Source organism: Achroia grisella, unplaced genomic scaffold (assembly GCF_030625045.1).
Source record: "Achroia grisella isolate CSIRO2021 unplaced genomic scaffold, CSIRO_AGI_Agris_v1 utg1847, whole genome shotgun sequence".
Taxonomy (NCBI): Eukaryota; Metazoa; Arthropoda; class Insecta; order Lepidoptera; family Pyralidae; genus Achroia; species Achroia grisella.
The window spans coordinates 1,505,343-1,519,176 of record NW_026712687.1 but is presented as its reverse complement, the minus strand read 5'-3'; the positions used below and the strand labels follow the sequence as shown (position 1 = coordinate 1,519,176).

At 33.7% G+C, this 13,834-nt stretch overlaps 1 protein-coding gene across 1 annotated transcript in view; it reads left to right on the top strand.

Moving 5' to 3' along the window:
- Window positions 1–13,834, top strand: part of LOC131841603 (ryanodine receptor) — a 66,956-nt gene that overhangs the window by 13,932 nt on the left and 39,190 nt on the right. Inside the window, exons 22-41 of the mRNA XM_059189924.1 lie at window positions 678–802; window positions 929–1,111; window positions 1,322–1,369; window positions 1,834–1,951; window positions 2,127–2,341; window positions 2,812–2,959; window positions 3,652–3,846; window positions 4,457–4,588; window positions 5,301–5,430; window positions 5,710–5,858; window positions 7,195–7,343; window positions 7,552–7,714; window positions 8,115–8,307; window positions 8,731–8,808; window positions 9,253–9,376; window positions 9,605–9,698; window positions 10,225–10,362; window positions 11,271–11,288; window positions 12,887–13,043; window positions 13,443–13,768. Of these exons, the coding sequence (XP_059045907.1) occupies window positions 678–802; window positions 929–1,111; window positions 1,322–1,369; window positions 1,834–1,951; window positions 2,127–2,341; window positions 2,812–2,959; window positions 3,652–3,846; window positions 4,457–4,588; window positions 5,301–5,430; window positions 5,710–5,858; window positions 7,195–7,343; window positions 7,552–7,714; window positions 8,115–8,307; window positions 8,731–8,808; window positions 9,253–9,376; window positions 9,605–9,698; window positions 10,225–10,362; window positions 11,271–11,288; window positions 12,887–13,043; window positions 13,443–13,768 (2,883 nt within the window). The remainder of the gene's footprint in view (window positions 1–677; window positions 803–928; window positions 1,112–1,321; window positions 1,370–1,833; window positions 1,952–2,126; window positions 2,342–2,811; window positions 2,960–3,651; window positions 3,847–4,456; window positions 4,589–5,300; window positions 5,431–5,709; window positions 5,859–7,194; window positions 7,344–7,551; window positions 7,715–8,114; window positions 8,308–8,730; window positions 8,809–9,252; window positions 9,377–9,604; window positions 9,699–10,224; window positions 10,363–11,270; window positions 11,289–12,886; window positions 13,044–13,442; window positions 13,769–13,834) is intronic.

Here is a 13,834-nt window from a genome sequence, read left to right as displayed (position 1 = left end):
GTAGCAAATAATTGCTACGTTATAGCAGTACGGAATCTCTCGTACAAGACCCGAAAAAAATATGTGAGATCTATCTAAAAACTATTTATATAATTTAACGAATTCCATACCTTTGAAAATTGACTTTAACCCTTCCACTATAAAATCGAAAATTGTAAATTGAAACGGTTATTCCTTTTCGATTTCCTAATGTATAGAATTCGAAATTATTATTCGTAAATCGACTTTAAATCTGATATTTCAAAATTCGTATTTAACATTTTATGGCAAATAAATATCCTCTTATTCCATTACAAAATCGACTTTAATCATATCATTCTAAAGTCGATTTAAAAATTTTAAGACAAGACACTAGCCGTAAATTCCAAACATTTATTTTTACATAGTATCAACAAACTGCTTGCTCGCGTTCGAAATTCAAAACTGTTTTCCCGCCTTTTTTAATTTCTTTTTACTACATAAAATACAAAAAAAGAATCGTTTTTAGAACCACTATTTTTGAATACTACAATTTTGTGTTAAAACACGAAATAAATTATATGCTTAATTTAATTATTATTTAATATGTTTACTTGCTGTTTGTTACCTTATTTGTATTATTGACATATCTTATATTTACAAATTGTCTTTTTTACTTGGCTGAAATGCAATTGTATTAAAAATAACATAACTTTCAGGCTATTGAAGAACCACCAAAGAAAACTCCAGAAGAGAAATTCCGTAAAGTCCTAATTCAGACAATCGTGAACTGGGCAGAGGAGTCACAAATCGAGACGCCTAAATTAGTTAGAGAAATGTTCAGGTATTAATTTTATTACACAAACTGGTAAATATAATTTAAAATATTTTCATTGTAAATATATTACACAGTATATACAAATGTTTATACAGTGCGAGTAATAAAATAAATAAATATAAATTCTTCCAGTCTGCTTGTCCGTCAATATGACGCTGTCGGTGAGCTAATCAGAGCCCTGGAGAAGACTTATGTCATCAACGCCAAGACGAAGCTAGATGTGGCTGAGATGTGGGTGGGGCTGAGTCAGATCAGAGCACTACTGCCGGTCCAGATGAGCCAGGAAGAGGAGGAGCTGATGAGGAAGAGACTCTGGTATTTATCATTATCATAGTAACTCAATAAAAATAAATAAAAAGATTTTTCCAAATTATACGTATAAATAATTACTGTTTTTAAAACAATATATATTCAATTAACTTTGATTTTAATATTAGGTGTCATTACGTGATTTTAATATTCACATGTTTTTATCAATATTAGTATAAATGATTGCGTTGATTTTAATTAACACTTATTTTTCAGGAAACTTGTTAATAATCATACATTCTTCCAACATCCAGATTTAATAAGGTGAGTGGATTTAAAATTAGAATTTTTAGGAATAAAATAATACTTAAATTATTATCATAAAAATTTATTACATTTAGAATAAATTAAATTTATTTGTTTAGTTATGGGTAGATGCACCCATTTGTTTGCTATAGGAATGGCCGTCGGTTGGGGAGGGGATCAGTAGCGATCGAGCTGTCGAGCCGTACAGTTGTAAACAAAACAGTAGCACGTATAATTTCTGGTGTCGGTTTACCATCATATACATTTCAATTAATTATTTTCAAATATTTAAATATATACAGATATAATGGAAGTACATTTTTTATTTATTATAATATATAATGGTAAATATTTTATGTAACATCATATTTATTGTACTAATGTTTCGCAAATTTATTTCGTTTCATTTCATAAGAAATGATTGGCAAATATTAATGTGATCTCTATATTCAAAGTAATAAATATGAATTTTTAATATGCAGAGTATTGCGTATCCACGAGAACGTAATGGCTGTGATGATGAACACGCTGGGCCGTCGCGCGCAGGCACAGTCTGATGCTGCACCGGCCTCGCCTCCCACTCCTGAAGACAAAGAGAAGGTAACGCATTTTCATGTAAATTACATATAGATAGGACTTAGATTGAAGTCACATAACGCCATATCTAAAATACAAATGCATATTTTCATAAATAACATTATTATATGTATTTACAGTTATAGTTACATAAAAGAAGTCTTAATATAAGTACATGTATTACAATTTATTTCCATAGGACACATCTCACGAGATGGTGGTAGCCTGCTGCCGATTCCTCTGCTACTTTTGCCGCACGGGCAGACAGAACCAGAAGGCTATGTTCGACCACTTCGACTTCCTGCTGGAGAACTCAAATATTCTTCTCTCCCGTCCGTCACTGCGTGGCTCTACTCCTTTGGACGTGGCCTATTCAAGTCTCATGGAGAACACTGAACTGGCTTTGGCTTTGAGGTATATTTGACAAGGAATTTCTGTTGTTTTCTTAAAGTATAACATATCTTTTAAAGTTATACATACGTACTATACTTATTTTTTTAACATCTGGTGATAAGGTTGAAAGGCAGCTATTTCATTAAAAATATTCTTATGGTAAACAGCTTAAAACTAAATGAATATATATAATATTTATGGTTGTTATTTTTGTGTTAAGAAAAAAAAACTTTTCTTTCTTTCTAAATGGCCAATACTATTATTACATATTAGATTACATATTCATTTATTCATTTATTTGATCGTTAACACCTAGACGCACATGTCATACATGTTATTTTCATTAAAACCCAAACTGCTGAGCCGATTTTTATAACCAAATAAAAATATCTGTCAAATTACTTAATTGTCTAAATAAAAAAGCTACCGAATATATGGAATCATCTTTGAAGTTGGTTAAAAATGTGAACAATTTTGTTTTTGGTGAACAGGGAACATTACTTGGAGAAAATAGCAGTATACCTCTCTCGCTGCGGGCTGCAGAGCAACTCTGAGCTGGTGGAGAAAGGTTACCCAGATCTGGGCTGGGATCCAGTGGAAGGCGAACGTTATCTTGACTTCTTGCGTTTCTGTGTATGGGTACGTATTTTCATGATATTCAATAAAAAATACACAGATACACTTAAATTTCTAAATTAGTGTTGCTAATACATTAAGAGCGCATTTGATGATAAGTAGTAAACAATAAAAATATATACTATTTTAAATTTTACGTGGTCGTTATTTATAGGTATAATTAGGAAAAATTATGGGATCTTACCATCTTTCTTTTATTTTCATTGAGTTCACGATATTTCGGCAGTGTTTCAGCAGTCATGATCATGGGTAAATTGTTTCCTAATTATACGTATAAATAAAAAATAATATATATGTACATATATAGATTACCACTTCCTATGTTCAGTTGTTTTTTGCACATTCCACATTCTTCTCTCGTTTCTAAACTAGGTGTAAACCTGTATATTAGATACCAGTTCCTTCATCTTATTAGCACAGCGAGGTACTTTTTATGAGGTACTAATTTCAGTTGCATAAAAACGTGAAAATATGTGAGTATGGATGGACGTTTGTTACTATTTTACGCAAGAACTACTGAACGGATTTTGATGAAACTTTACAGTAACATAGCTTATATATCAACATAATGTATAGGCTATAAATTTCATGCGACTAGAACCGCGGACACAGCTAGTAATATATATTTACAGCGATAACAAAATTCTCTTTTATATTCATACAAATATATATTAATTCCTTCTATAAATACATAGGTCAATGGAGAAAGCGTAGAAGAAAACGCCAATTTAGTAATCCGTCTGCTAATCCGTCGGCCGGAGTGCCTCGGACCTGCGCTGAGGGGCGAGGGCGAAGGCCTACTGAAGGCCATCGTGGACGCCAACAAGATGAGCGAGAGGATCGCCGACAGACGCAAGCTGAGGGAGATGGAGCAGGAGGGAGATGTCAACGTGAGTGTGTAGTTTCATTCATTCATGCAAGAATGAAACTGTTTTAAGAGAATTAGAATAGTCTAGTCCCAAACTCAGCGGTACTAGATAATAAGAACTGGTCTGTTCTGTTTACGAGCACTGATTATACATTTCCTTTTGACAAAATTTCATCAAGAAATGTGGATTAGATTAGATTTCGTTTATTAACTCTTACAATATGAATTCACCTGAATGATATCGTATCAAAACAGATAAGACTTTTCCGACCAAGACGATTTGAAACGAAACTCTCTCTAGAGGACCGCCCATACACGCAAGCTCTAGTTATATATAAAGTTCGAATAGTTCAAAAGTAGGTAGTACATTATATGAATACCATCATCATCATCGTCATCTGCTTCTTCCTTATCCCATTTATTTGGGGTCGTCGTAATATGTTTTTCGCTTCCATTCATCCCTGTTCGCAGTCATCGCGTTATTTACTTCCTTTCTTACCATATCATCTTTCACACATTTTTATTACCTTTTTTATTATATGAATACCATGTCTTCATATTTTTAATAACATCATTTTAGCCTTTAAATATTTTACACAATTATACAGGACGTCTAAAATTTATTCTTACAGTTCAGCCACCCGTTACCAGAATCTGATGATGATGAGGACTACATTGACACTGGTGCAGCCATACTCAACTTCTACTGTACTCTGGTGGATCTGCTTGGAAGGTGTGCCCCTGATGCTAGTGTTATAGCTCTGGTGAGTATATAGATAGATAAATAAGAATTTATAAATAGATAGGTAGAAATTTATAGATTTAGAAACAGATAGGTACAAGCAGTCTATGTCACAGAATATTTAGACAATTTCATATGTAGATGACCAAGGACTATTGGTGTTGTTGTAAATTATATATGTTGTATGTTTATTTTGAATGAATAATAATAACAATGACTTAAGACAATTAATAGCGCCATCTAATCCCAAGCTAAACAGAACTCGTATTATGTATACTAGACAACTGATATGAATACTCAAATTCATACATATAATATACTTAGAAAATACTCAATACAAATAATTTATCTTAAATTACTCTTTCTATCATAAATTAATCTTTCCACTAAAAACTCGACTTTGACCATGACGAAATAAATATGGGAATAAACCCTGTACATAGCATAACGAATCATAAAAATAGGTGCACAATTATATTGTCTTTTATCTATTTTGAATGGCAAATAATGATACCTACATGAACAGGATATTTACGTTACTATGGCACTACTTATGTGTTGCCATTCCAAAGGACTAAGATATCATGTCTCTTATCCTATAATTGCATTAACTAATTTGCACTCTGCAACCGGGACACCGAGCAATGAACAGCAATATCCTGCAATTCCAGTTCCTTTAAAAATTCTCAACCTATCTCCAACGTAATTATTAACTATTTCCATTTAAATATCAGGGCAAAAATGAATCGCTTCGAGCTCGAGCCATTCTGCGTTCACTGGTGCCTCTGGAAGACCTGCAAGGTGTCCTCAGCTTGAGATTTACTCTCAACAACCCAGCTGCAGGGGAAGAAAGACCTAAATCAGGTAACATTGTAAACTGCTTAACACATAAATAGAGTTAAATCGACTTAAGACGTTTATGAGTTTGTATGAATGTACAGCCTACCAGCCATCCTATAAGACTGCCATAATATTTGATACCTATTTTAATTGGTGGGTACATATTATTTATATTTGCCTGTACATGCTCTTCACAGAAACTTAAAAAAATCTCTAACACTGTCTTGTCTCCATTAAAAGATGAAATGGACTTCCACGAAATAACACAAAACTCTATATAATATAATCCATATGCCTCTACAGATATGCCTTCCGGACTCATCCCTGGCCACAAGCAAAGTGTGGGCTTGTTTTTGGAGCGTGTATATGGCATCGAAACTCAGGAACTTTTCTACAGGCTGCTGGAAGAAGCTTTCTTGCCAGATTTGCGCGCCGCTACTATGTTGGATAGGGTATGTATTTTGAGTATTTCCATTTCTATAGTATTTATAAAAGCTCCTTCCAAAAAAAAAAGCAAATATAACTTTTGCTACTGGATGTAGCTTTAAACATTATTTCTATTTATTTATATAATTGAAATGGCGTACAAGCTCATAGGCTCACCTAACATCAAGTAGTTACCGTCACCTATATTATGTATATAAGTGACAGTTACTACTTACCATTAGCTCTACGGGCAACACATGCTAATAACAACCGTAGATTTCCCTTACGACTCATTCATTGCCATTCTAGCGGACTAAGATATCATGCCTCTTATTCCGTAATTAGTCAGTATTTAAAATTTTACCCACGTTAGGCGCCAACATGTCATGGGTGAGTATGCTTAAAAGTCGGCGATAATAGTGTTAGAAATAAGCTGACCATTGATCACCATGATTGGTGATTATTGGTGAGCAATATAACAATTGATTTTGCAAGATACTGTCCCACGGTGGGCGCCGCCAACATGACGTAAGCGAGTAGTTTTTTCTATGTAATTGGAATGGCAAATAATTTGGCTACTCACCTGATGGTAAGCGATAACCGTTGCCTATATATATAATACTACAGACATCACGTTATCATATCACACCGATGATAAAACTCATTGGTTGTCATTCGAGAGACTATCATCTATCATCTTTCATCTTTCATCTTACCGTATAATCTTTCATCTTACCGTATAATACCGAGATATCTTTCATCTTACCGTATAATCTCAGAGTAGAAAATAAAAAGTAAATAAATGTTGTATTAGAAATGACTTAGGCGCAATTATGACATAATTGACCTTGAAAGAGATTCCTATCCCAGGCCAGTCACCAACTTGATATAAGTGAGTAGATTAAATGTAGGTAGGAGTAGTATTAAAAATAAGTTTCCTTCCTTATAAGAGATTAATTAATCTCTTAATTTAATAATTATTGTTGGCGCCCAACGTGAGACATTTCTCACGTTGGGCGCTAAAATGACTGACGGACTCGGCCTTCTAGCGTTTTACAGCAGCAGACCTTTACTTATGGTTGCGGGTTCGATGTAATAAATATAAAATGTTGGTACCGTATGAGTAGGTACCAGTTTTTATATTTCATAAGTATGACTATTTGTATCGGTCTGGGTGTTTTATTATTACATATTTTAAAAAAATGTATCTATATATTTATATCTGTTGTCTAGTATCCATAATACGAGCTCGACTTAGTTTGTCCTGAGATATTATTACTATTATTAATAACATAAACGAATAGAGACAGTAAAAGGTATAATTGGAAACAAAATGGCTAAAGTTAACAATAACCTCAACAGAACGACGGCTGCGAGTCGGACATGGCTCTCTCCATGAATCGTTATATCGGTAACTCGATTCTACCTCTTCTGATCAAGCACGCCAACTTCTACAACGAAGCAGAGAATTACGCTAGTTTGTTGGACGCAACTCTACACACCGTTTATAGGTACGTATTTATTGCTACTTTATTTATTTACTTTATTATTAATAGCACCATATCTCTATTTCCAATATTTCTATAAATAGGCCAACAAAGAAGATAAATCACGCAGACGTACGGACGGATATTTAATATAATAATTAAAAAATATACCCTTACCACATACGTCTTACCCCTGGTAATTTAACAATTTTTAATTTAATCTACTTTTCAGGTTATCTAAGAATCGAATGTTAACCAAAGGACAACGTGAAGCCGTCTCAGATTTCCTTGTAGCACTAACATCGGCTATGCAACCGTCCATGTTGCTGAAACTTCTCAGGAAGCTTACAGTGGATGTGTCCAGACTATCAGAATATACCACGGTTGCTTTGAGGGTAAGTGTTGGTTCACTCCCAAGGGTTTCACTCGGGTTTCAGAGTAACTATACTTCGAGTAGGCGACAGTAATGTCAAAAATATTGACATTTGGTCACCAATAAATTGTAATATTGGCACCAATATTACAATTAATTTGCAAGATATTAGTGTCCCATGTTGGGCACCACCAACATGACTTAAGCTGGCTGCTCATCTGATGGTAAGTATTGAAACATGGCAGAAAGACTGCCTGAGAACGCATATCATATTTGGGCAAAGAAACAGAGAGAACTAGGAATAGATGGCGTAATGTCCATTGTAAGAGTCCATTATTTCATTTATTAGAAAAACTCTATTATTTGAAAGTCTCTATTCTGTAAAGTACTATATATTTTAAAAATGAATAATTTGTTCACAGTTACTGACGTTGCATTACGAACGCTGTGCAAAGTACTACGGTAGCACTGGGGGTCAGGGGTTGTACGGTGCATCATCAGATGAGGAAAAGCGTCTCACCATGATGCTATTCTCCAACATCTTCGATTCCCTCAGCAAGATGGACTACGAGCCCGAACTGTTTGGGAAGGCGTTGCCGTGTCTCATTGCAATCGGTACGTAGAATAGTCAAGTAAAACATTCGATTATGGAGTATTCATCAAAAAGCAACTTTAACAATCGATTTTGATATTCCAAACATTAATTAATTTATATTCGATTATTTTTCACTGACAATAAAATTTCTTCATCCGATCAAGTATTCTCAAAAAGTTAGACCAAGTTAAAAAACAAGAACACTGACAGTCCAATCTAGGCAAAAGTCGATTATTTTAGACAAATCTCTTATTTAATTAAGTCACTTTAATCGATTACAATGCTAATCAATAATAATTAATAATCGATTTCATAATTTCAAATGCCTAATAATGCGTAATATTTAAGACTTCATGATTGAAAATTTATTAATGTAATTATGTATTAATAGTTTGCAAAAGAACATATTGATATTTTTATTATATATCAATTCTATTTTTCAGGTTGTGCTTTACCGCCCGATTACTCACTCTCCAAGAACTATGATGACGAGTTCTACGGCAAAGAAACACAATCAACTGGTAAGTATTGTCAGTGTGACTGTGTAATTTTCTTTTTATATCTTTTTTTATATTGATACGTCTTTGTTGATAACTCCAAGCTGTTTAACACACCGTCGTACTTAGAATCCTTGCACTGTACAAACCTTTTTATTTATGAGTATAACTGTTGGTCTACGTGTTTTTCTATGTATATTATGTATGTATTTACAAAAAAAAATGTATCTATGTATTCATAGTTGTCTAGTACCAATAAAACAGGCTCTGCTTAGTTAGGGATTAGATGACGCTGTGTGAATTGTTCTAAGTATTAGAGAAATAAGCTAGACGGTGTAAAGTTGTAAAATTTTATTCTCTCTCTCTCGTAAACAACCGAGACTATATAACAATTAAATTACAATTTTCTTTTTGTATATATTGAGATTACGAACTTCAATACTGAGTTATTATTATTATTATGAACAGGTGGTCCAGACAATCCACAATACGATCCACAGCCGATCAACACATCATCAGTGGCACTGAACAATGATCTCAACACCATCGTACAGAAGTTCTCTGAACACTATCATGACGCGTGGGCGTCCAGGTAAGTACAGAATATAATGTTACAGTCCACGATTAATAACTTCAAATAACTTGAAATAACATTTTAGTAATAAGCAATGCTTATTGCAATGAATTACAAGTAAATACCAAACTTAGAAAAAATTTAGAAATTATTTTTCTAGACTCATAGTAAGCTAGCCGTCTCATTTATACCTCTTTTCTCATTATCTATTGTATATTTCTAATTTGTGAAATGTTTTCATTTCAGAAAAATTGAGAATGGTTGGGTTTATGGCGAATCATGGTCGGATCATCAGAAGTCACATCCTCGTCTGAAACCATATAATATGCTCAATGATTATGTAAGTATTTTTTGTGTTTAATTGAAATGGCAAACAAGGTAAGTACTAACCGTCAAATATATATGCACTACGGACATCACGTTATCATGTGATACCTCTTATGCGCGCCCGATCCAGAAGACTAAGATATTATGCCTTTTATTCTGTAATTTCACTGCCTTATCTCACCCTTCAGCCAAAATGGTTTACAAGCTGCTTATCTACTGAAATAAATGAGAGAAAGAATATAAACTATTTTTTAAATACTGTACCTACTCACGTTTAGTTCTTTCGATAACCGTATAAAATTAAACATATTGTTTGTTGTTGTTGTCTGTAATCACAGACTATTATGATATATCAAATCTACCATCAGTTCGGAGTGCTTTCGAACTAAGAAGAACTGACGAGAAATTCAGCTCGTATCCTTTTCAAATGAGCCTGTACATGATTATGAAAATACACATTCATCGTTTCGAAAGTATGTCGTTAGAAAACCTTAGTATTCAATTTGTTGGATCTCCATTGGTTTCTATTAAATTAACAGGAGAAGGAGCGCTACAAGGAACCAGTACGTGAATCCCTGAAAGCGTTGCTGGCTATTGGCTGGTCGGTGGAACATTCCGAAGTAGACATCCCGAGTACCAACCGTAGCTCAATGCGAAGACAGTCCAAGTCTGGTGGCGTAAGTATTTATTTCTTTTTCTTTATTTCCATATCCGGTAGGAATTATTTCGTTTATATTCTTTTTAATGGATGATAATGGAATAGTACACTCGTTTGCACTAACGGTTTACGGTAGCGGGACATCAGTGGAGGATGATAAGATGAGCATAAGTTTAGGTCACTTGGGCCATCGTGATAAATTCACTAAGACTTTATCACGATGGTTTCCAGGAAGAACAGCGTGGAGGTCAATCTGTGGACGTCAACTTGACATGGTACATTGCTAGCAATGGGGTCATTAGTCCACATTACTAACAACCCCCATCCCCCCTTTGTCTGTATTAGGTTTTCAATTTTTTTTCAATTGGCTATATCTGAGATATTTATGTCACACTAATAAATTCAGAAATTAGTAAATGTTGACATTTTAAAGAAGAGATTTGATGGCCTCGATGGTCGCATATTTAATTTCCAAAGGTGGCGATTCCTCGCACAGTACAATATAGCAGTGCATAAAATTAGAACAAATATTGATGTTTATTTAGGATACATGCGCATTTAAGATATTATATCTATATCAGATAGGATAATCAAGATACAAACGAAACTAAAATTTAAATTTAAATATAAGTTTTATATGCCTGCCATCAAAGAATATATTAACATTACTCATATACAATTGATTTGTGTCATATGTGGAAGTCATAATAAAAATTAGTACGAATTAATAACCATTCCATTCACATGAAATGTGTAAATTCCACGCAAACAGGACGAAGAAACCGAAAAACCGGTATCGTTTCCCTAATTTTTTTACACTGCACCTACTCGTATTTTCGTATGCGCATGGTATCCGCACTTCCTACCTACCCACGTATTGGATGTGTTAAATTTTAATGTTGTTTTCATATCCCTGCACCCGTCCAGCGACCACCCGATGTTGTGGTAAGTTTGTTAATAATGGCAACATTTTAATTCCTTGTAGAACTTCGAGTTACTTATTAAGTTGGGCTAAAAAGGACTTGTATCCAGAGCCGTAAAACATATCAATAAAAAATATATAGCTCTAAGGCATGCAATCCCAATTAAAATAGTGGCTATATTTGTTACATTATAACTTATAGGTCAAAATAGAGAATTAAATTAACGAATATGGAACTTCGATATTGGTAACAACCTTCAAAATTTCAAATTAACATTTGTATATGCGATTTACGCAGAGTAATTAGCAAGTCCTAAAGTTAAAATGTGACAATGGTTAATTGCTATTTTAATCATGGCCTCATTATTAATGTGACCTAACCCCAATTGTAAAGGATAAAAATGTATTACTTATGCTTATTATTGAATGCTTCAATAAGTGTAATATAAATATTACACTTATAATGGCTCGGTTGTTTAGCGGTTTAGCACGCCCCCTTACTTACGATGGTCTCGGATTCGATTGCTCGCACCATGCGAACATTTCTATACATGAGTATAATTATAAAGTCCTATATATATTTCCTTAAGCAAAGTTAAATCTTCGAATATTATGAAATTATGAATAAATAAATATATATGTCTATAACCACTTATTACAGTCTTTTGATATGCTAAATATATATATATAGTGTGAATATTTTTGAGAATAATGTTTTTCTTGATGGGGAAATTTTTCACATGATGAAAGATCTAAATCTTTTAATAATGAGCTAATGATTAATAATTATTACGTACACTGTGACGTCATGAGATAGCACACTACTCTAAGTGTGCTATCTCATGACGTCACAGTAGATAAAAGGGCTGTGTACCCTATTTTTATGTGTTGTCATTATTACTATTTTTTTTGTCACTAACTTTCGTATATATTTCTATACTTATATTTGCTTATTGCACGTCTTGATGCCTATCTTTCTAGCGTTTACATACTTAACGCTCGTAAGACAAAAGCAGCAATTTTTTAACACATAACGAGTAATTTTGAACAATAGTATTGTTCTACATGGGGATAATTATACATTACTTAATTAAATTAAATTTAGATACTATAGTACATAAAGTAGATTCTATGTAGTTATGCAGTAAAGAAAAGACACTTAATACATTAAGGTACACTTGTATAATTACTATAAGGCGGTCTTATAGCTGAGCGCAATCTTTTCAAAGAAAAATAAATGGACTTGAATGAAATTTATTGGTATTATACAGTAAATGTGAAGCTATTTTTCAAACATCTTAACTATAAGTACATATAATAAAAATTTAACAGATCGCTGCCTGTATACGGAAGACTTATGAGAAAACCTTGTTATTTGAGTTCCTTATCAACTTGATAGAACACAATACTGCGATTGTTGTGATACTAATTATATGTTACGCTTGGGCGCTTCCGTAATTTTGGATGTAGTTTTAACTGATATGTTACATATATTAAATTAAGCTTCACTTAAAATGTTGTAACAAAACATTTACACTAGTGTTAATCTACGGGTTCGGTTACTTTAAACATAAAATTTTCTATTTTATATTTATTTCATGGAACTCTAATAATCCCACAGACAGACTCAGCCACACCGTTCAACTACAATCCACACCCTGTGGATATGACCAACTTGACACTATCAAGAGAAATGCAAAACATGGCGGAGAGGCTGGCTGAGAACGCTCATGACATTTGGGCGAAGAAGAAGAAGGAAGAACTTGTTACTAATGGAGGTGAGAATCTTATTAATATTCTAAACGTAAAAGTTCATGAGTATGGATGGATAAATAGATGGATGCATGTTTGTTACTCTTTCACGCAGAAACTACTCAACGGATTTTGATGAAACTTTCAGTAATAATGCCTATATACTAGAAAATACATAGACTATAAATTTTATGCGAGTGAAACCGCGAACACAGCTTGTAATATTAGAATCCCGAAAGTTTGTGAGTATGGATAGATTGTTTGATACTCTTTCGCACAGTAGAATAAAAATATTAATTACAACTGAAACTGAACTGTCGTTCCGAAGCATCTCTTATACCCTTTAACTTCACTGCTATATCTCGCCTTTCAACCAATACATACTTATATTTCGGTAATAATTAAGATATTATTATACTTTGTAGGTGGCATCCACCCACAGTTGGTTCCGTACGACCTTCTCACCGACAAAGAAAAGAAGAAGGACCGCGAAAGATCCCAAGAGTTCCTCAAATATCTCCAATACCAAGGTTACAAGCTGCACAGACCTAGCAAAGCCACCCAGAGTGACACAGAACAGACCACTACGGGTGTGGCAATAGAGCTCAGATTCGCATACTCGTTACTGGAGAAACTGATACAGTATATAGACAGGGCGACTATAAACATGAAGCTTTTGAAACCTTCAACGACTTTCAGTAGACGCATCAGTTTCAAAACCAGCACACGAGACATCAAGTTCTTCTCTAAGGTGAGTTGCAGAATAGTTTGTTACAGACGCAAAACAATTTTTAAATTTATATATGATCGTATCATA